The 21,576-nt window shown below is 38.6% G+C and overlaps 1 protein-coding gene across 13 annotated transcripts in view; it reads right to left on the bottom strand.

Moving 5' to 3' along the window:
- The window catches only part of SGIP1 (SH3GL interacting endocytic adaptor 1), a 220,262-nt gene that overhangs the window by 68,229 nt on the left and 130,457 nt on the right, over positions 1-21,576 (bottom strand). For 10 of the 13 annotated variants that reach the window (XM_014585341.2, XM_006171377.3, XM_006171378.3 and 7 more), the window contains 6 exons: positions 15,515-15,526; positions 11,973-11,997; positions 10,976-11,027; positions 9,080-9,165; positions 5,786-5,878; positions 1,966-2,040 (listed from right to left, as the gene is read on the bottom strand). In XM_014585341.2, coding sequence (XP_014440827.1) covers positions 1,966-2,040; positions 5,786-5,878; positions 9,080-9,165; positions 10,976-11,027; positions 11,973-11,997; positions 15,515-15,526 — 343 coding nt within the window. The remainder of the gene's footprint in view (positions 1-1,965; positions 2,041-5,785; positions 5,879-9,079; positions 9,166-10,975; positions 11,028-11,972; positions 11,998-15,514; positions 15,527-21,576) is intronic. The other 3 variants (XM_006171380.3, XM_006171387.3, XM_006171388.3) reach the window with 1 other exon arrangement.

The raw sequence follows: 21,576 nt of genomic DNA, 5'->3' as shown, positions 1-21,576 counted from the left end.
GTGATCATATCATATTGAGCTGTATATCTTTGACCTTAAATACACCAGAGACACAGTACAAAGATTATTTAGAGATGTACCCACACAGGTATTCACAAACACACACAAACACACCCCACACACAATAAACAAATATGTTATTGAAAAGACATTTGCTACTTATTAGAATTGTCGCATGTAGCTGTTTAATAGGGAAGAAAATTAGAGAAACATTTTTATAATTTCTTTTCTCCTCAAGTCTAATCTGTTAACATCATACAGTTAACTGTGACATACATCTGTCTGAAATCATGATGCAGAAATGACTCTGTTTTGCTAAAACATTAGCAGTAGCTATTCTTTTTTAATTCATCAAATAATAAGAGAAAAATAAAGACAATCTTCTATAGTTTGACATGAAATATTTGGTAAAAATTGCAATTTGGGAAACTGCTCTTTTTTCTTTGGAGAGGTTGTTTTTTTGCTATAGGGTGCGTGTGCTCACCAGAAAGACAGAGAGAGAAACAGAGAGATAGAAAGCAAGAAATCATCCCCCAGGGGGCATGGCCACGCTGCAGTCCCTTCTCCTCCGTTCTCCTCTTGTGATCTTGTGCACACATGCACTTGCACCCGGTGTGAGTTTAAGGGGTCCAGGACTCGAACTGTGGTTGACTACATGGGAGTCCAGTGACATAGCCATAATGTTGGTCCCATGGTAAACTGTGCTTTTTAAAAACTAAGGTTATTCAAATGAAAAATTGTTACCTAAATAACCGAAAGACCTGAGCAGAAGCCACTTTACCTTTAAATCACTGTTGGGCTATAAGACCTATCTTAGTATTTTCATATTTCTAGTTTGAAAGAAATTAACTTTCAAGGTTTCAAGTCACAGATAAATAGGATAGCATTTTGCATGGTCCACAGTATTTATAATTTTGCTGCTGGTAGGTTTATTTATATCTAATATAATTTGTAAAAATGCATGAGACCAAAATGGCTTGAAGTTGCAAATATCTTTACTTATGAGACTCTAGATAATTCTCTACTGGGTTTGAGTCAATATAAATTTCACAATAACTGCCTTGCTTTTGCTTTTATTGATAACACCTGGTCTGTAGCTAGCACACTCACCAGGCTGGATAAGGAGGAAGGACTGAAGCTGCAACAGAATTCTAAAGGTGATAAAGAAGCCCATTTTAAGGGCCCAGACACTATTACTATTTTTGATTTGTTAGTTCAATAAGACTTGGCAGATTATAAATTGTACAACTACATAGTATTGATTTTCATAGAAGGTAAAGATGTACCTTAGAAAATATCTGTCTAAAGACATGTGGCAATTCCTAGCCAGGTTTCATGATCTTTACACATACCTTTGCCACAGGATAGTACAACGGGTCTTCCAAAAGATCAGAGAAAAATGCGGGTTTTTTTGCATCAGAACAAATTTGCATTTTGATTCTGCTTTTCCGGAAACTTTTCGAGTCTCCTCAAAAATGGAATGACTTCAAGAATAACAGGCCTCCACCCCAAGTATCCTGCACATCTTAGGAACTATTTCATGCCTTTATATAGCATAGATAGTCTCAGTCCTAGCAAAAGTTTTATTGGGTGTCAGAAAAATGCAAATCATGTCTTGAGACTATTCATATGTAAATCATGAAAATGAGATCCAAAGAAATGAGAGGTCAGTTAAACAATGCCTTTTCACGTGAAGATTTTTGTTTGTTTTATAAGTAAATTTAGCCCTAATTCAACCAAGTTCTACTGAGGAAAATTGTGAAATGAATTTTTTGAGGGAGGGGGAAACAGGTGTGGTGCTTTGAGATAAGTCTGCATAATAAATTGTTATGGAAGTAAAATGAAATGCAGCACTGTAACGTTTTGATGTAGCCAACAGTTTCCAACAGATGGAGGGCAGGTTGAGGTCCAGATTACTGCTCCATTTGCCAGGTCATCCCAGAGAACACAAAAACGAAAGCTTACCTGGTCCAACAGTTAAGGGGGAGCCTGTGCGGGGTGGGGTGGCTGGTACATTTTTTGGAGGCAGAGGTGGAGGTGCTGTAAAGAGATGAGAGGTCAAGAACTATTGATCATGTGCTTTCTAAATTACACAATGCACTATAGATATGCAGGACTTAGGTTTTCATGCATATTCCTGTTATAGAAATGGAATAGTTATGAATAATCTTTTATTTATTATTTATTTATTTTTAAAGTCCAAAGCCAAGGGACTGAAGAAACATTCTTGCATTTAATAAGAATTTATCAAAGAATGTCAAACCAAAAGCATAATATCACCCTTTTATTCATTTAAACATTATTTTTTATTTTTTTAGAAGTTTTTGCTATAGGGCATGTGCGCTCGCCAGACAGACAGAGGGAGACAGAGAGACAGAAAGCGAGAAATCACCCCCCAGGAGGGATGGCCACGCCGCAATCCCTTCTCCTCTGTTCTCCTCTTGGGATCTTGGGCACGCACGTACACGCGTCCAGCATGTTTTAAGCCACCGGGTCCGGGACGCGAACCGCGGTCGACTACATGGGAGTCCAGCGACATAGCCATTATGCTAACTGCTGGTCCCTCATTTAAACATTATTCAACAAACCTCGATCAACCACCAAGTTCTTGGGACCAAGGACAGGGGAAAAATAGCGTTTGCCTTCAAGGATTTTATGACTGACAGAATGACTTTCATGTAAACGGATAGTTAAAATCCAGGCTGTGATCATGAAAATGATAGCAGGTTGGGTGGGGGCTCGCTTGAGGGGTTTTAATCCAGTCAAGATATTGTTGCCTAGATTCAGCCTAGAAAGATTTCTCCAAGTTGTATTTCTAAAATGCTAGTATATTTTTGAAAGTCAGAAGCAATGTGATTTGGGTCAAAGAAGAATGAACAGATTCCTTTGGCAAAGATTATGGCCACACATAATCCTGAAATAGAAAAACTATAGTTTTATGGCTCCTACCAGAGTATTCACTTGTTCAAACTGAGCTTGTCACTTTGTTAGGAATGACTGTTTGGACAGGTATATATTTCTTCTTCTTTATTTAAAGGTATATTTTCTTGTCCCTGATAATATTTGGTAGATTCAAAGAGTTCACCCTAATTTCATAAACCATCCCAAAGTTCAGTTGTGAACTTGAATGCTGTCCAAGTTTTGGTAACCTAAAAGCTGAGTGAGTCATGTGTGCAGGTAGCTGGAGACCTCTTGCCAATGTCCTCTCCCTGCACACATCAGGAAAAACTTTCTTTTTTTTTGGAGAGGTTTTTGCTATAGGGTGTATGCACTCACCAGAGAGACAGAGAGAAACAGAGAGACAGAAAGCAAGAAATTACTCCCCAGGGGGAGTGGCTATGTTGCAATCCTTCTCTATTCTCCTCTCGGGATCATGGGCACTCATGGATGAGTTTGTCACCCGGTCTGGGACTTAAACTGCAGTCAACTACATGGGAGTCCAGCGACCAATGTGATTTGGGTCAAAGAAGAATGAACAGATTCCTTTGGCAAAGATTATGGCCACACATAATCCTGAAATAGAAAAACTATAGTTTTATGGCTCCTACCAGAGTATTCACTTGTTCAAACTGAGCTTGTCACTTTGTTAGGAATGACTGTTTGGACAGGTATATATTTCTTCTTCTTTATTTAAAGGTATATTTTCTTGTCCCTGATAATATTTGGTAGATTCAAAGAGTTCACCCTAATTTCATAAACCATCCCAAAGTTCAGTTGTGAACTTGAATGCTGTCCAAGTTTTGGTAACCTAAAAGCTGAGTGAGTCATGTGTGCAGGTAGCTGGAGACCTCTTGCCAATGTCCTCTCCCTGCACACATCAGGAAAAACTTTCTTTTTTTTTGGAGAGGTTTTTGCTATAGGGTGTATGCACTCACCAGAGAGACAGAGAGAAACAGAGAGACAGAAAGCAAGAAATTACTCCCCAGGGGGAGTGGCTATGTTGCAATCCTTCTCTATTCTCCTCTCGGGATCATGGGCACTCATGGATGAGTTTGTCACCCGGTCTGGGACTTAAACTGCAGTCAACTACATGGGAGTCCAGCGACATAGCCATTACACCAACTGTTGGTCCCAACCGGGAAAAACTTTCTGTTATTCTTTTCTTCCCCTCACCTGCCCCACCTTTATTTTTGAATTTGTAGACAGCATCCTGTCCTTTCACACAACAAGCTCCCATCCTAAAGCCCAAGAATATGTGGTTTTTAATCATTAAGATTTTGATAAATACACCTCAAGTGAGCCATGTTTTCCCATAGACCTTGAGTCAATCAGGGATCTCTGCAAAAAAATTAATCAAGGCCGTGATCAACAAAATATCATACAAACAAATAAAATGCCATAAAATTCTAATAACCAAAAATGGCAAACGTGTGCTATAATCACGAAATGAGTGAAACTATACAATACACGTCAATTAAACAACAGCCTCTGCTGTGCTAAGTCTCACTTGCAACTCTGAAATACCAGTGTGTGTCCTCAAAACCAATACATCATCTATATAAACATTTAATTTGTTTATTCTCTTGGGAGGGTTTTCTAGGAATAATTTGGATAGCTTAGGTCTGTAAAGAAAGCTTTTCAAGGAACTTAGAGCTTTTTCACTGCTTTGTTTCCCAATAGCATGGAAAAACATTCAAAATTCATGCCACTATGGTTTAAATCCTTTCAAAATATGTCTTTGAAAGTTTAGAAGTTTAAAAAAAGCTGTTGAAACTGTCTTTCCTACCCTGTTTTATGAGAGAAATAGCCTTTGAGTTTCAGGATCACATGACTTTTTAGGAATTATAGTCCTGACAAACAAACTGTTGGCCTTAAAGCAGAACCCTGGAGCTGCTGAACTGGAAACAGTATGAAGGGGTCTGCACGTGAGCTTAAGGAGTAAGAATACCTTCCGCATTTGGCTCCTTCCAAAAAATACCTTTTTCTTGCGATCCATTACTCTCATGGATATTTTAAGGAGTCCCTTACAAATGCATGCTTGCTACGGGCAGTCTGCTGAGAGGAGAATTCAGTAACTCCCCATCGAACAGCTGGCTTGACCAAATGAGCACTCCATTTAGTCCAAGTGGTCTAACCTACTACAATAGGGCTATTAAAATATTTAGAGCCTCCTGAAGTGGGAGGGAGCATGCTGGGATAGGCAGGGTTGGTGGCTGCTTTTGACATCAATTTGCCCTGATTTCTGGTCTCAGTTTCTTTCTACCGTACCACTCTATTTCTCTGGGTCTCCAATGGTCACTCCTGTCTCTCAATGTGTCCTTTCTGCCCTTTGCAGCCTTAGTCACCCTGGAAAGGATAATTGAAGCATCAATAACATTTTTAAACTTCTAAACTTTCAAAGATACATTTTGAAAGGACTGAAGCCAGTGACATGATTTTGAAAGTTTCTCCATGCATTCTGTCCTGCATTCTGCTATCCGTGTAGAGTAGCAGGCACTGCATCTGACTCAGTCACCTCTCCTCTGTGTTACGTGATAGTCCACTGCCTGGAATGTAGTGGATTCTTCATTCACTTGACACTCAGGCTTAAATGCACCTATTGAATGAATACCTGAATAGGCATGATTCAAGGTTAATAATTTGACACTATTTTTTTAGATTCCTGTCTTGATAACCTGACCTGGCCTCTCTAATCCCACATCCTATTAGAATAACGACATCTCTCTTTAACATTATACAGTTCAAATGTTGCTTACGTAGACTTTCCTAAGAGTTGCCTGATTTCACTCTGCAGACAGTAAAATGAGTCACTTATTTTTCCAGACAAAGTAGACACATAACTTACTTCCAGTGGGAAAAGGCCTTGTTAACTTTGGCGACTCCGTGCTTGGATTAATTGGTTGGCCTGAACCCCATATCTCAGGCTGATCTAAAAGAACTGGAAACATAAAAAGAAAATTTCCCAGGGTGAGTTTAAAAAAGAAATCCTCCTGGATTTTAGAACTTAACATTTCAATTCAAAGTTGAACTTCTCAAAGTGATTTCCCTCTTGCTTTCGTACTGGAAGATGAATTTAGAAATGGGTTGCTTCTCATTCTTTTCAAGTACAGAATAGAAATAGGAGTGTGGTATGTGTGTGGGTGGGAGGGGTGTCTTTGTGTGTACATATAGCTAAATAAAACTCCCAAAACAGAATCTGCATTTTCTTCTGGATTGGTCACTTAGGGACAGTATACATACTGGCTCCATTGGAAAATCTGGGCATGAATCCCCAGGACATTTGTTTTAGTGTAAGTTAATTTATTTAAAGTGTGTTATGATTATGCTTCAAAACTGAATGTAATTGGATTTTGTGCAGAGTATCCAAAGGGTCTTACAGGGCCTTGGAATAAAGCTTTTACGGTATTATCAAGAGAAATTAAATTACTCTGAAAATGCTTGGTGAATAGCTGAAGAGGACCGAAAAAATAAACATACTTAAATACCTAAAATAAATCAGAGCAGTTAAGTATTGAGGCTAAGGACACAGAATCGAACATTTCTTTGATTTCTTTTCTCTTCCTGTTCTGATTTTTTAAAATTGTTTGATAACAATGTACACAACTAATTCTTCTCAGCCTCTCTTGTGTGCTAGGGACTAAGCAAGCCCTGCTGTAGTTCGTTATGACTTAAAGCACAGCTTGGGAAGTTAGTCACATGTGGATTTGAATCTACCTTCTACAATTCCTAAAAGACCTTGGGTAAATCATTTAACCTCTCCAAGCTTCCTTCCTTCAGTATAAAGTGAAGATAAGAAGAGCAACCTCTGACTTACTAACAGGGTTAAAGAAGATAATGTCTATAAATGTAGTGTATATAAAATGCCTATAAAACACATTAGCAAGGCGAGTAGCTTTGTTATGTATTTTAGTCCTTACACCATCATTATGTAGTTGATTTCAACACCACTTTTTAGCAAGGAAACCAAGGATTAGAGTGGTTAAAAAATTTGTCTATAATACAAGTAGAAGAGTTAAGATCGGCCTCTAATAATACACATTTTTCTCCAGGCCTTTTAAACTAGTAACAGAAGAATCAAAAACCATAAGAAAGGGGCCAGCAGGTGGTGTAGTGGGTAAGGCACTGGACTCCCACATAGTTGACCATGGTTTGAGTCCCAGACCTAGCAGCTTGAAACTCATACCAGGTGAGCATGCATGCAGGCCCAAAATCCCAGGAGGAGAGTGGAGGAGAAGGGATTGTGGTATGGCCATCCCCCTGGGGTATGACTTCTCACTTTCCCTCTCATTGTCTGGCAAATGCTTGGACCCTATGGCAAAAACCTTTAAAAAAAATAAGAAAGAGTAGATAAGAAAGGGAAGTGTGGATACTGCAGGAGCTAGTGGGACTGGGGAAAATGTTGGAATTTCTCAGCAATTCAGGGCTGGAAGCACCTAAAGAACAATCAAACCTGACTCATTGACAAGTCTAGGTATATATATATATATATATCTCCACTCCATAACAAAGTTCAAAGATGATGGTAGCTCTGTTTTGTTTTACCATGAAAGCAAATATTTTGTAAAGATAGGAAGTAACATTTTTTTTCCATGTACTTAAAATGGAATACCCCCTTGGTTTTAAAGATCTGTTTCTACTTTTTATATAAGGTTTCCATATAGTTATGGAATTCCTGAGATAGGCAGATTCAGAGGCAACAAACCCACCTCCAGTCACTGTACAATTATGTCATCAAAAGTGAGATTGATCACAGATGAATTAATAGGACAACTGACAGCCTCAGTGCAAGGCCACCTTTATGCAGGGCTTGTAAGTTTTGAATATTTAAATCCCTGAAGGAGTACTTAGGGCTGTTGATACCTTTCTCTACCTAAATCACTGAAAATATTCAGATGTGGCCAGCTGTTGGCTATCTGCTAGAACAACTCTCCATTTCCTCTATGGTAAAGAGTTTTATATAGATGACCACATGGCACTAAATTCTCTTCAGGGGATTTTGGTTGGAAGTGACGTGTGCCTCTTCCTTATTTTGCTCTTACAATCATCACTGAGTTTCACTGACCCTCTCCTCACCCCTTCAACTGGGACAGGATGAGGGCTGGAGCAGCCCCTTAGGCCCAGAGAGAAAGGGAACATGTTGAGGATAGCAGGGTTACCTTACAAGGCCTATCTCGTTTTACTTTCAGACTGTTAATACGAAACAGAAACAAAATTTTATCTTATTTACTAATTCACTGTATGTGGAAGTTTCTTTATTACTTTAGCTTAGCCTACTAATTTTGCTTCCAGGTCTTTTCTTTAATACCTAAGGACAGTTTATCAATGGGTTTTAGATAACATTTTATGACAAATATGTGCCATAGTGCTCTTAAGTGAAAAAATGTTTATAAAAACATTCTAGCTTATCAAACACAATCACTGGAGATAGGTACATTGGAGATGAACATAACTTCAGGAATAGAGTATATCTGTTTTAGGAAGAGTTTATTTTACATCACCAAGGTATGCATTATTTAAGAACCATTTAAAAGTTAATTTTTAAAAAGTCAAATATTTAACACTAGGTACAAATATTTCATTGGTAAACTCAATAATAATGGCAGATGTGAAGACATTTCTCCCACTTTCTCTGTTGCTATATAACTCAAGGTCATTCCAGGGTCTGGAGTCAACAAACAAGGACTCTTAGGAGCTCTCCACTTGACACTTCTATTGATGAGGCGGAGAAGTGAGTAAGTGTGGTCAGAGAGGCTAGATCACAGTGATAGCAACTACAATGAGTGTACGGCCTGGGTTCATCATGTTTCTGCTAACACCTCAATGATGGCTGTTTGGCTCACAGAGCATTTTTTCCCTGACAGTGATTTGTATGGATTTGTAGTAATTCTTACTGACTTCTTTTGAGGAGTGAACATAAAAAAAAATTCCTGACGTGAAGTTTCAAATCCTACATTAACAGAAGTATGTAAACTAGGATTTTGTCCTTTATAGTATAGTATACCTAGATTGGACCTTTTCTTTCTCATAAGGATGTGGCGACACATTGAAAATAAGCCTTCCAATACCTACATTTCTTCTAGAAAAATTATACTTCAGTGAAAAGGAAAGCAAATCTGTAGACATACAGAGTTTTTCCTACCTTCTGTCTTCTGTTCATCAAAAGCAGATTCTAAAGGCGGACCAAAGAGGGGAGCAAGGGCCGTAGTGTCATCTGGTGGCTTTTTGCTAAATCACACACATTAAGGCAAAATATGGAAACAAAGAGCTCAAAAAATGCCCCAAATAGTTTTTCAGCTTTCAAATAGTTTTTCAGTGTTTGTGTGCACTCATGCGTGCATGCATACACAAGCCCCTGAAGGGCTTTGTCAAGTGGGTGTGGGACAAGAAAATTCATAGACGTGAAGATCCCTAGCTCTCAACAGGGGACTGAGTTGCTGGTTTAACAGTAATAAGTTAAAGGAGAAAAGTTATTTCAAAGCATCATGCTTCTCCATACTACAAGAGATAACTCTAGAGATAACTGTTAATTGCAAAGCACCTTTCTCTTTTAAGATCTCAAAAAATATTTGTATTTATCTTCATCATCACATCTCTGTTGTAGTCAATGTGGTTTCAGATTAGTAAAAGTCAAGCATAGGAATAAGAAGTGACAACCCATCCAGGAATTTTGTATGAAAAGCTGGGTCTCCCAGCTTCTAATCTTACCCTTCTTCCCTCCACCCATTAGACTAGTTGCAACCTTTTCCTACTTTAGTATAGAAATCTCAGAAAGAGAAGAATACTGAGAAATCAGAGGGGGAATAGTAGGATAATAACTTAAACTCTGATCCTTTCTTCTAATTATTATTCTAGACTGATCATGAAGAAAGGTGACACATGGGACCAGCAGATGGTATAATGGTTATGTTGCTGGACTCCCATATAGTCAAACATGGTTCAAATCTTCAACCTGGCAGTTTGAAACTCATGCTGGGGATGTGTGTGTGCATGCCCAAGATCCGAAGAGGAGAATGGAGGGGAGGGAATGTGGTGTGGCCAAACCCCCCAGGGGGTGATTTCTCACTTTCTTTCTTTCTCTCTGTCTCTCAGCTGTTTGCAAGTGCCCTATAGCAAAAATCTCTCTTAAAAAAAAAAAAAAAAACGGTTATAAAATCTTCTCCATTTCTTCTCCAGACCTGATTTACTCATTTGATCTTAATGAATTCTATGTGGTGAGAGGCAAGGGATGAGTAGGCAGGTTGAGGTTGGAGAAGGATTTAAAAGGATCTAGCTTTTAAATAGAAATAGTCTTTTTGAGGAAATAATGGTCAACTGCTTAATATTTATTTAACCTCAAGAATATACTGTAAAGTACAAAGCTTTGCCGAGAACAGTGAACAAAATATAAGATTCCTTTGGTGGGACCAACAGATAGCATAATGTTACATCTCTGGCCTCCGGTCGCTTGAGTTCTGGACCCAGTGGCTTACAATTCATGCCAGGCATGTGTGCGCGTGTGTCCAGAACCCCGAGAGGAGAATGGAGAAGAAAGGACTACGGTGTCCACCCTGGGGAGTGATATCTCACTTTCTGTCTCTCTGTCCCTCTCTGTCTCTCCACTGAGCACACAGACCTTATAGCAAAAATCCCTCTAAAAAAATAAACAAAAAGATTCCTTTGTGACTTGTGGAATGTTTCATGAAGTTGTATCCAACTAAATAGGCTTCTCTGTACTGGGCAATATATATTTTAGATCAGTATTTCACACACCAAAAGACCTCTTTAGACAGCTCTTTATCCCTCCCATTAGTGAAAAGATTCACATTCAGTTGGAGTTCCTTAAGATTGAGTGCAGAGGCCTTCTCTACAGGCTCCCTTGGGCTGCACTTGGGAGAAATGGTAACATATTTGGACCATGCTATGGATATACAGATCTACCCACATAGATAGGCCCTTTATTAATAGTAGATGAGGGTTTAACCCAAAGGACATTTGTTTAGTTGTTAAACATTCATGATAACTTTTATAAAACACAACTGATGCCTTTTATGCTTACCTTATAAGTTCTGGAGTTGGTGTGGAACGCCGGGGTCTTGCCACTTCTTCACCTGATGCATAGGACAAAGGAAAGTTTTAGGCCTATTTTAATCATTTCCTTCTGATATGTCTTATGTACTATAATTGGCAACACTTAGAGATTTAAGTCCCATCAATAAGCAACTCCATATAAAAACTTCACAAAAACAAACCCTCTCCTCTAGCAATGCAGCAGCCCTATATCAGGCATATATAGTGGCCTGTTCATTGGCATTTGTAAAACCTCATTAACCAACAACCTACCATGATATGCCACTGAGATTTGTATCCTGCAGAGCTTAGTGGGATAGCATACTGTTCTTCAAATGTCTGCTGCCTTGATTGGTCGCGATTCCCAGTCACCAAGAGTGAATACTAAGCCAGGCCATATGTACATAATATATGAATCCAGCATTCTCTGCTTGTTCTTTTCTTGAAATGCCAAGAAAATGTTATATCTTTAACTATGAACTACACATTTAGAATTCCCTAGAATGTGCTGTACATAACAGAGGAAAATTGTGTCCTATTTCTATTATAACCTCCACCTCATCACTTGGTCGGCTAAAATTTTCATATCAAATAATACAAGAATGGGTAAGTTATATCTACCTTCAGTTCCTTCTGCCCTCCTCCTCTCTCCACCCCCGTTGACAAATGCACACTTGCTTAGATTAATTTCTGAAGTTAAAGATACAGCGAGAGTTGACAAATATAGGATGAAAATAGCAATGCCTTTTTCCCCCAAAATGTATTTGTAAACAGAATTTAAATACTGATCATTTAGAACCCACAGAGAACCTCTATCATTATAAGAATTCTTTGCTGCAAAAGTGTAAACAAACAAACAAACAAAAATGTAAGCCTTAAAATCAAGCCCAAGAGTGTATAATTCAAATGAATATATGTTTCAAGATCCAAGGAACTATTCCTTCTTTTAAATTGTACTCTATTTCTGGTAGCTAAGATATACTTACTGGATAAGTTCCTTTTAATTGCACCCTAGAATTAGAAATAGACACTATAAGGTTTAAGACCACATATATGTTATGTACAATATGTATTATTTGTCATTGCAATTATACTGAACTCGAAGAAATGCAGGTGAGGAAAATGAAATTTTTTTCTCAGCACAGCATTCAAGTTGGAAATTGTTGACGCGCACACACATGGATCCGTTTTTCTTTTTACTCAAAGACTACAGAGAAGGGAGGGTAAGTCCTATGTCTTTTAAATGAGAAAATCCCTTACCTGGGTAGAGTTGGTAAATTAAAGACAAATTGTGAGCAGTTCATTAACAAAACAAAACACCCCACAGAAAACCTCTTAAATCTAGCAGATAAGAAAGTAAATCTAAGTTTAATGTATGCTCGATATTAGAAAATTACAGAATGCACTTAGGACTACTATTTGCTTCTAGTCAGGTGGAGTCTCCAAGCTGCTCATAGAAATGGTCTTCAGCTTATTAATAGGATTTTAAAGGATATAAAGTGACAATTGTTAAAGCGAAGGGAAACTTGGAGGCATCTGCCACTGAATGGTTGGCTTTATTCAAGAAAGCAGGGAATTTCATCCTACCCACATGTACTCTCTCATAATTTTTTTCCCCTTGCCCCACTACCACTGGGCTCCCCATCCACCAACTGAGAGTCATTTCCTTAGTTCAAGGTATTGGGATACTATCGGAAGGCAAGTAGTCCTCAAAGAAATGATCTGAGCAGGTTATCGCTGGTCTTCACAATGCCTTAGCATAAACTCATTCAGCTAATAGAAGGATCAATTAGATGAAAAGTTTGGACTCTAAATCAGAAGCTGTGAAAAGTTCTTCGTATGGGATGGGACCAAAAAATAGCCCAAAAGGAGGATTGCATTATGGTGTAGGGCATGGCTTGTCATGGCCTGCCAGAGGAGACTGACAGGGCAGAGTTGAGGGCAGGGAAGGTGGAAATGAAAGGAAAACTGTCAAGGGGGTAAAACCATGAAGGAGTTTTGTGAGTGGCCACCAAGCACACTTTACTTCTACTTTCTCACTTGGGTGAAGGCTCAATTCAATGAGCACAGATATGTCTTCTTCTCTCAAATTATAACATGACCAGGGCCAGCAGATGGTGTAATGGTTACATTGCTGGACTCCCACATAGTCAACCATGGTTCAAATCCTGGACCTGGAGGCTTAAAACTCACACTGGGCATGTGGGCATACATGGCCAAAGTCCTGAGAGGAGACTGGAGGAGAATGGATTGTAGTGTGGCCATCCCCCCTGGGGCGTACTTTCTCACTTTCTGTTTCTCTGTCTCTCTAGTGAACTCACGTGCCCTATAGCAAAAATCTCTTAAAGAAAATTATAACATGACCAACTGAGAACAATATTTAGTTCCTCTAGAACTAACTAACTATTGAGGCATTTTTGCATAGGAAAATATAGAAAAAATATGTCATGACTTTTCTGACAACCCAACAGATCTGTAAGAAGCTTCTTTCCCTTTTTCCTAAAAATATATCAGAATTTTTGGAGACATTTTGAACCAATTTATGATGAAGAATTTCAATCTGAACAATAATCCATTAGATGGTGGTGGCTTAATCTCTCAAATTGGATTTTCTGTCTTGTTTTGCCTAAGAATGTAATGTTTCCCTCAATGTTTCCCTCCATAATGGGTTCTATATAGAGAATTATTACTTTATTTGCAAACATTTTAAAATAAGCATGGCTATTTCAATCTGCTATGGTCATTAAAGGAGTTTCGATACAGGATTGCTTTTGGAAAATAAAAGTTTTTAGAAATAGAGGACAAACTGTTCAAATGGAGTTTAAAAGTTTTCTGCACTTTGGACCCTCAGGTAGTCAGAATTTGGCTAATAAAGTTTGAAGGAAGAGATACAGGGGCTTTAATTCCAAATAGTCAATCACAGGATTAATAAGTGGGCATCAGGGGAACAGGGCCCACACCTGCTATTGTGACCCGTGAAATCCAAAAGTTCAGAGAGCTCAGAGACTTTATTGAAGACCTATGTTCTTTCGTGCTCCTTCTAGTAAACATGTAATCACATGAAATTGACATAGTGCAAAGCTTCTTTTGCCTTCACCAATGCTCAGGTGTGTCAGTTCATTCCATAGGTATTTACTGTTCACAGGCACCAAAGGAGAAGTCCCAGGAACATTTAAATTAAATACTTGTCATGAATGAGCAATCACAAGTTAATGCAAGCAAGACACAGAAGAAATATGCAAGATGACACTGTTGTTTAGAAATTAGGAAGAATTCAACTGCTATCAACTGAGAAAGGAACAGGTATTCAAATGATCACCAGCAAGTCAGTGGCAATAGAAAGAAAAAAGTCCTGTTGCAGCCGGATCCGGCACACAGCTCTCTGATGGCCCTGATGTTGCAGCATGACAATGCTAGAATAAGGTTCAGGTGATGGCAACCACACAGATCGCATTCGGGAGAAAAGCCCATTGGCTACAGAAACTTTCTCTTTACGGAATGACGATATCTTCCTCTTTTTAATGATTGTTCTATTATATATGTATTGAAAGTAATTTTTCTTCATTTTGAATTAATGAATTAACTTTTTTCTTAAGAGGAAAAGAGTAGTTTGTTGTAATATGTGATCCCATCTAACAGCTGAATTGTAATGAACACACTTGAATCCCTGCAGACGCCATCTTTGACCGTCAGTTACGCAGTTAAAGAGAGAACCAAGAATGTATCACCTGGGGCAGGGCATTTGTCTCAAATAATTAATTAATTGGATGGGCGCCCTATTTCCTCTCTTAGGGACTGACAAGCAGAGTGGGGGTCATTTTAAACACTGAAAGGACCTTTATTTTTGTTGCCTTAAATTCATCAAACTCTTCAACCTAAGACAAATAAATGACTGAGATTTCATTTTGAACAATGCAAGCTAATAATTAGTCTACCCTTTCCAAGTTTTTCTTCAGTGATGAAATTAAGAATTATATGACGGCCTAGGAATATTAGCTTGAAAATGTGTCTCCAGCTCCAAAGATGGAAATTATAACAATATATCAGGGTATACTGACAATGTTTGTTATCATCCAGGGACATATTTTGAATTCAGGCTTAAAAACTTGTGGCTTAAAAATGGTTACCTACTTTCTTTAGGTAACCATTTTATTATTCCTTGTTATTACTTTGCTATTTATTGTTAATTTCTCTGGTACTTTTTTGATCAATCTCCAGGCCTTGTATGAACACACACACACACACACACACACACACACACACAAAGTCCCACAATATTTTTCAAATTTAGCACTAGGGGTTGAGATTCCCATGAATAAATTGAGTTTGCTGTGGAAAAATAATCTGATCATTCTAAAATATGTCCTTGACTCTTACAGAGCCAAAGAGACTTCCAACCAGTAACCTACTTCATCTGCCTCATTCACACTGTGTTATCATAAATTTAATGGGAAACCAACCTGGCCACCTTGCCTTGGAAGCAATTTTCTCTATACATGTTTAAGGTAAAAATGTTGAGAGTTCTTACCGGGCTGCGCCTCTGTGATCAGCAAAAAGGAAGAGAGAACAGACACCTAGTCAGAGAATGATGGATCAGTCAACAGGCTTAGGTAATAGAAGACTTCACAAACAACTAACCAAACATACACGACAAATAATCAGGCCACAGGAAGATAGGCAGTCATCATGTTTAGGGCTTATTTAAACCATAGGAGGCTTTGGAGAAACTTAAAGAGAAGACTATTCCTTGTACAGTAAAATTTTGCTAATGTGCCTGCATGAACTGTAGTTAAGTGTACATAGGAATAGGGCAGAAATGTACAAGAAAACTTACTGACAGTTTATAATGTTTTGTGCTAGAAGTTTTCCCTCCAGATTTCTGAGAAAGGAGGACTTTAAGAATAGATCATACAGGGCAAACTATTTCCCTATGCAATAGGTATCAACTATCACAGACGTGATACATTTCCCGCATGTCAGAGCTCAAAGGAAGCCTCCAAAAACTCAGAGGCAGATTTAGAGAGCCCTCTTCCGTGGCATTTCTTTTTAGTGTCCAGTATGTACTTATGAAGACTTTCATTTTTGTTAAGTATCTGTTCTTGGCCTGGTGATTTGGGCAGCCGCTAGATGGGTAGGAATATGATGTGGAAGAGAATGAGTCCTTGACATACGAGGTGGGAATAATGAAAACTATCCACCACTGGGACATTGGCAGACCAGGACACAACCCAGAAGACACAACAAGCAGACCCAACTTCTTCAACGCTTCAAGTCTTGATCAGGGCTATGATCAATTCGCCTGACAATTTGCCTGATTCCTTTCCTTGTTAGGCTCTTTCTCCCTTAACGAGAGTGAGTAGAATGTGAGTGGGCAAAGATGTTGCTCAGAGTTTCCCTTCCAGGATGTTAGTTAATCTATGGATTCTCCAAAGGCTACCTTCCAAAACCCAGGCTAGGAGCACAGACACCAAAGGAGCTAGGAGACTGCTCAAATAAAGAGGGTCTACTCTGTAGAATCATAGACAGGGAACAAAGTCTATAGCCTTTTATGCCTGGGAGGACTTCGTGGATATCTAATCTAATCGCCGTTAGACGTAAAGAGGAAAGCAAGGTTCTGAGAGACACAGCTAGTCAGTTGGTGCAACCAGAGGCAGAATTTTAATCTCCTGTCTTTCTAAGATGTCAAGCATGGGATATTTGGAGGACTCCTAGAACAGAGAAGCCATGATAACTATCATGCAGAACTTGTTATTTCTTCGTATATCAGTTTTGTAAGTACCTAGGATTTTAGGATTTTTAAATATATTTAGCTTGTTTTACTTGTAATTTTTTTAAATTTTATTATTCGCCATCTTTTTCAGATACTGCTCCATAGTGATCCAACCATTCTTACAAACCTGTCTGTATGCATGAACGTGATTTAAAGAAAATTTGAAAAAAACTCCAAATATGAGTATGTGCTTTTTTGGGTTTAAATGATCTTACTAAGCAATTCATATTGTTTCGAGTGAAACTTAAACATTCTTTTATATGATTTAGACTTTACTATTCTTTAGTGACTAGATTGATGTTCTCTAAAGAAGGAAATGTGGGAGAGCAAATAGGAGACTAACAGTGACATAAGTCCTGCAAGATGAAATGATGAAAAATAATGCAAAATAAAATGCAGATTGCAGCCATAGAGGCAGAACCTTACACACAAGAACTTTATTATTTTGAGATTATATAAAACAGTTTTCAAAATAACTTCAAATATAGCAGTGCCCAAATTAAGTCAAATCTTAGTTTCCAATGAGTTATAAACCTATATTTTTAATCAATAGTTCATGTTTGAATTTTTTTCTAGTCAAAATGACTTATAAGAGAGCATTTTGGAAACTCTATTTGCAAAATGCCTTCATCAAGAAGTAGCTTATTCAGGACCAGCCCATGGCACAGCAGTGATGTACTGCTCAAAACAACCCAGCTCCCACATGGCTACTGTGGCTTAAACCCCTGGCCCCATCAGCCCGAGCCCACCAGGCATGTTTATGAGTGCTCGGGATCTGACTGGCTGGAGGATTGCAGATACAGGATCATGGTGTGACCAGATCCTGTGAAGGGGGCTCATTTCTCTCTCTCTTTTACACACACACACACACACTTAATCAATAGTTCATGTTTGAATTTTTTTCTAGTCAAAATGACTTATAAGAGAGCATTTTGGAAACTCTATTTGCAAAATGCCTTCATCAAGAAGTAGCTTATTCAGGACCAGCCCATGGCACAGCAGTGATGTACTGCTCAAAACAACCCAGCTCCCACATGGCTACTGTGGCTTAAACCCCTGGCCCCATCAGCCCGAGCCCACCAGGCATGTTTATGAGTGCTCGGGATCTGACTGGCTGGAGGATTGCAGATACAGGATCATGGTGTGACCAGATCCTGTGAAGGGGGCTCATTTCTCTCTCTCTTTTACACACACACACACACACACACACACACACACTCTCTCTCTCTCTCTTATGTGTATACACACACACACTTATAAATAAATTTAAAAAAAGATAACTGTGCAAATTCAAGTATTACAGGCTGATTAAACAGAATCTAAAAGACACAGCTAGAAGCTGTGCAAAGTGAAGACCCAGAAGACTTCAAAGTTTATAATTAAAAATCTTCAAAAGGAAAAGAATTCTGGAATTTTAATAGATGGGCTTTATATATGTTAATTATCACCATTAAAAAGCATAAAGCAACTTAGGCTCTGCCAGATAACAAGGATAGTAAAATCATTGTCGGCCAGGAGGGAAAGGTCTTTGTTAAAAATTTTATTTTCCCCTTTCCCCTGTCATTTAATAACTTTGAAGCTTTTCCCATTCTATTTTTGTTTTAATCAGTATGGAGAATTGTTAGAAGGAAATGAATTCGGTATCTGGTCTTGATATATTCTGTAAGCAGAAAGATCTGTGTTGAGAGTTGCATGCAGGGGCTCGGGGCTCGGGGCTCGGGGTGCTGGGAGTCAGGATGTGTGTGCATCGTGAAATTGGTGAAGTGGTCACTATTAAGGTGTATCCTGTTCTGCCGTGGGAGAAGGTGGGTCTGGTGCTGCCAATTTCCAGAGCAGATGAGTATCCAGATTTCAAACAAAATTGGAAATGTTCTAGCTTTTAAATGTGGGCTAAAATTGTTTTTAACTACACAACCAAACACCTATTCAGTGGCTGGGCATCTGCAGGTGGCCAATTTGTCTGTGATTGCAGGCATTTGTAGCACATATAATAAGCTCCCAGCAAACCCTATCTGCTGTTGTTATTATTTCGTCTCTACATCTGATTACTCAAACAGGGACTTTTCATTTGGTTTACTCATTTTCTGAACAAATTGCCAACGTTCCTAATTAAACATTAATTGTTCAATTAGATTTCTTTGTTTTCTGATGCGTTCTGGAGAAGACTTTAGAAAACATTCTTTTCCCCTCTACTTTCATTTTGGTGTTAAATTTTGATATAACGCTTACTTTCTCCTTTTTCTATTTATAATAGAGCCTGTACACATGTGTGTGAGAGTGAGAGAGAGAAGCACCCTCCAAAGGGCTGGGTCATGCCCCAATCCCCTTCCTCTAGTCCTCAGACTGCCAGTACTTTGGGTACATTTGAACACACCTAGCGTATTTTCAGGCCAACTAGACTGAAGACTCAAACTGTGGTCAGCATATGGCTTCCAGCTCTGCGGCCTGGTACTCTGCTGACTGCATCACAGAGGTGAAGCCTCAGGATATTTTCAAAGGAAGTAAACGTTGCTTACTTACGATGTAGGTACTCGAGTGGAAATCTTTGGCTGGAATGTAGTATGTCTTTAAAATTTATAATTTTCAATATGAATATGCCTCTCTAAAAGAAAATGCTATGGTCTGTACCCTTGTTCTTTCCACGGTGTTCTTAAACTACACCATGGTTTTGTTATCTTTTTGTATACCAAGATTAAGTTAAATTCAGCTAACCAGAATAGTCTTTATCAATGTGGGTAAAATGTATTAAGATATTTATAAGAAGTAACCAAACATAATCTGTCCTGTTTGTCAAGTTTACTAAACAACCAGCTTTAGATCTTAAAGTGTTATAGCATCTTCATTTGCTAAATTCAGTGCTGTGGGAAAATGGGAAAATAGATGATAAAATTAAAAGGTGCAAATAAATATGATTTTAATATTGTTTAGTCATTCATGTTAAAGAGTCTTACAGGAGGGACCAGCAGATGGTAGAGTCGCTGGACTCTAACATAGTTGACCATGGTTTGAGTCCTGGATCTGCCAGCTTAAAACTCACGCTGGGCACGTGTGCGCTGCATCACAGAGGTGAAGCCTCAGGATATTTTCAAAGGAAGTAAACGTTGCTTACTTACGATGTAGGTACTCGAGTGGAAATCTTTGGCTGGAATGTAGTATGTCTTTAAAATTTATAATTTTCAATATGAATATGCCTCTCTAAAAGAAAATGCTATGGTCTGTACCCTTGTTCTTTCCACGGTGTTCTTAAACTACACCATGGTTTTGTTATCTTTTTGTATACCAAGATTAAGTTAAATTCAGCTAACCAGAATAGTCTTTATCAATGTGGGTAAAATGTATTAAGATATTTATAAGAAGTAACCAAACATAATCTGTCCTGTTTGTCAAGTTTACTAAACAACCAGCTTTAGATCTTAAAGTGTTATAGCATCTTCATTTGCTAAATTCAGTGCTGTGGGAAAATGGGAAAATAGATGATAAAATTAAAAGGTGCAAATAAATATGATTTTAATATTGTTTAGTCATTCATGTTAAAGAGTCTTACAGGAGGGACCAGCAGATGGTAGAGTCGCTGGACTCTAACATAGTTGACCATGGTTTGAGTCCTGGATCTGCCAGCTTAAAACTCACGCTGGGCACGTGTGCGTGCGTGTCCAAGATCCTGAGAGGAGAATGCAGGAGAAGGGATTGCGGCATGGCCATCCCCCCTGGGGGGTGATTTCTTGCATTCGGTCTCTCTCTGTCTCTCTGGGGAGCGCACACACCATAATAGCAAAAATCTCTCCTAAAAAAATTAGAATATATGATGGTTATGTTTATTATTACAATCTCAGCCAACATTACTATTTGTTTTTACATGCTTTAGGGTGAAGACAATTTGGCAAGCATGTGTTTACCTCACTATTATAGGAGTTTGTCTATATTTCAACTTGTTCCTATATATGTGTGTGCACATGTATTTATTTATATATATGTGTGTATGCATATATTTCATCAGACATGTTTGAGATGGTCTGAAATTCCATTTGGGAAGAGAAACAAAGAACTGCTACTAACCAAGGAATCATTGGTGACCAGGTTGAGTGCTATGGTTTCAACATGTCCCCCGAGAGTTCATGTGTTGGAATTTGTGAATATTGTGAAGGTATTAAGAGGAGACTCAATCTGATTATGCTGTTGAAGGCTGGGATTAGGCCTCAGTGAGGGGTCCCTGTGGTTGACTCTTTCTGGGTTTATAAGGAGAGGGAATGAGACCAGAACAGAGATGCAAAGACAGACATGCTCACTTTTGCCCTGTGTCATGTTATTCACCAGCAAGAAGACCTTCACCAGATGTGGCCTCTGGACCTCGGACCTCTGAACCCTGAGCTGAATGAACCTCTATTCTCTTTAAATGACCCAGACCCAACTGTTTTCTGTTATTAGCAAGAAAACAGAGTAGAACGCTGAAAAAAATCAACAAGATGGATCTTTCCAAAGGAAAAAGGATGCAAGGGAGGAGGAAAAGACGCGTCCTTGAAGACACACAACTGAAAGAGAAAATGTGTACTTGTATTTAAAACTGCTGTACAGATAGCAGAAGGGCAAGAAGCACTTACTACAGGCAAACATCAGAACACACAGTCCTTGCGATATCTGAAGTGGTCAAATTTGGTTAATTCAGATCAAAACTCACGGTCAAGAAGAATAAATTTAATTGGCAAAATGTAAGAAACAGTTACTAGAGAGCACCAGCAACACTATGCTGCTATACAGCATGTGATACGTGGGGGAAGAGGGTCCTTCAAAAAGTTCATGGAAAAAACGTGTTATGAAACAAC

Source organism: Tupaia chinensis, unplaced genomic scaffold (assembly GCF_000334495.1).
Source record: "Tupaia chinensis unplaced genomic scaffold, TupChi_1.0 Scaffold149502_1, whole genome shotgun sequence".
NCBI classification, from domain to species: Eukaryota; Metazoa; Chordata; class Mammalia; order Scandentia; family Tupaiidae; genus Tupaia; species Tupaia belangeri.
The sequence above is the reverse complement of the archived record's forward strand: the minus strand, read 5'-3'. Positions and strand labels throughout refer to the sequence as shown.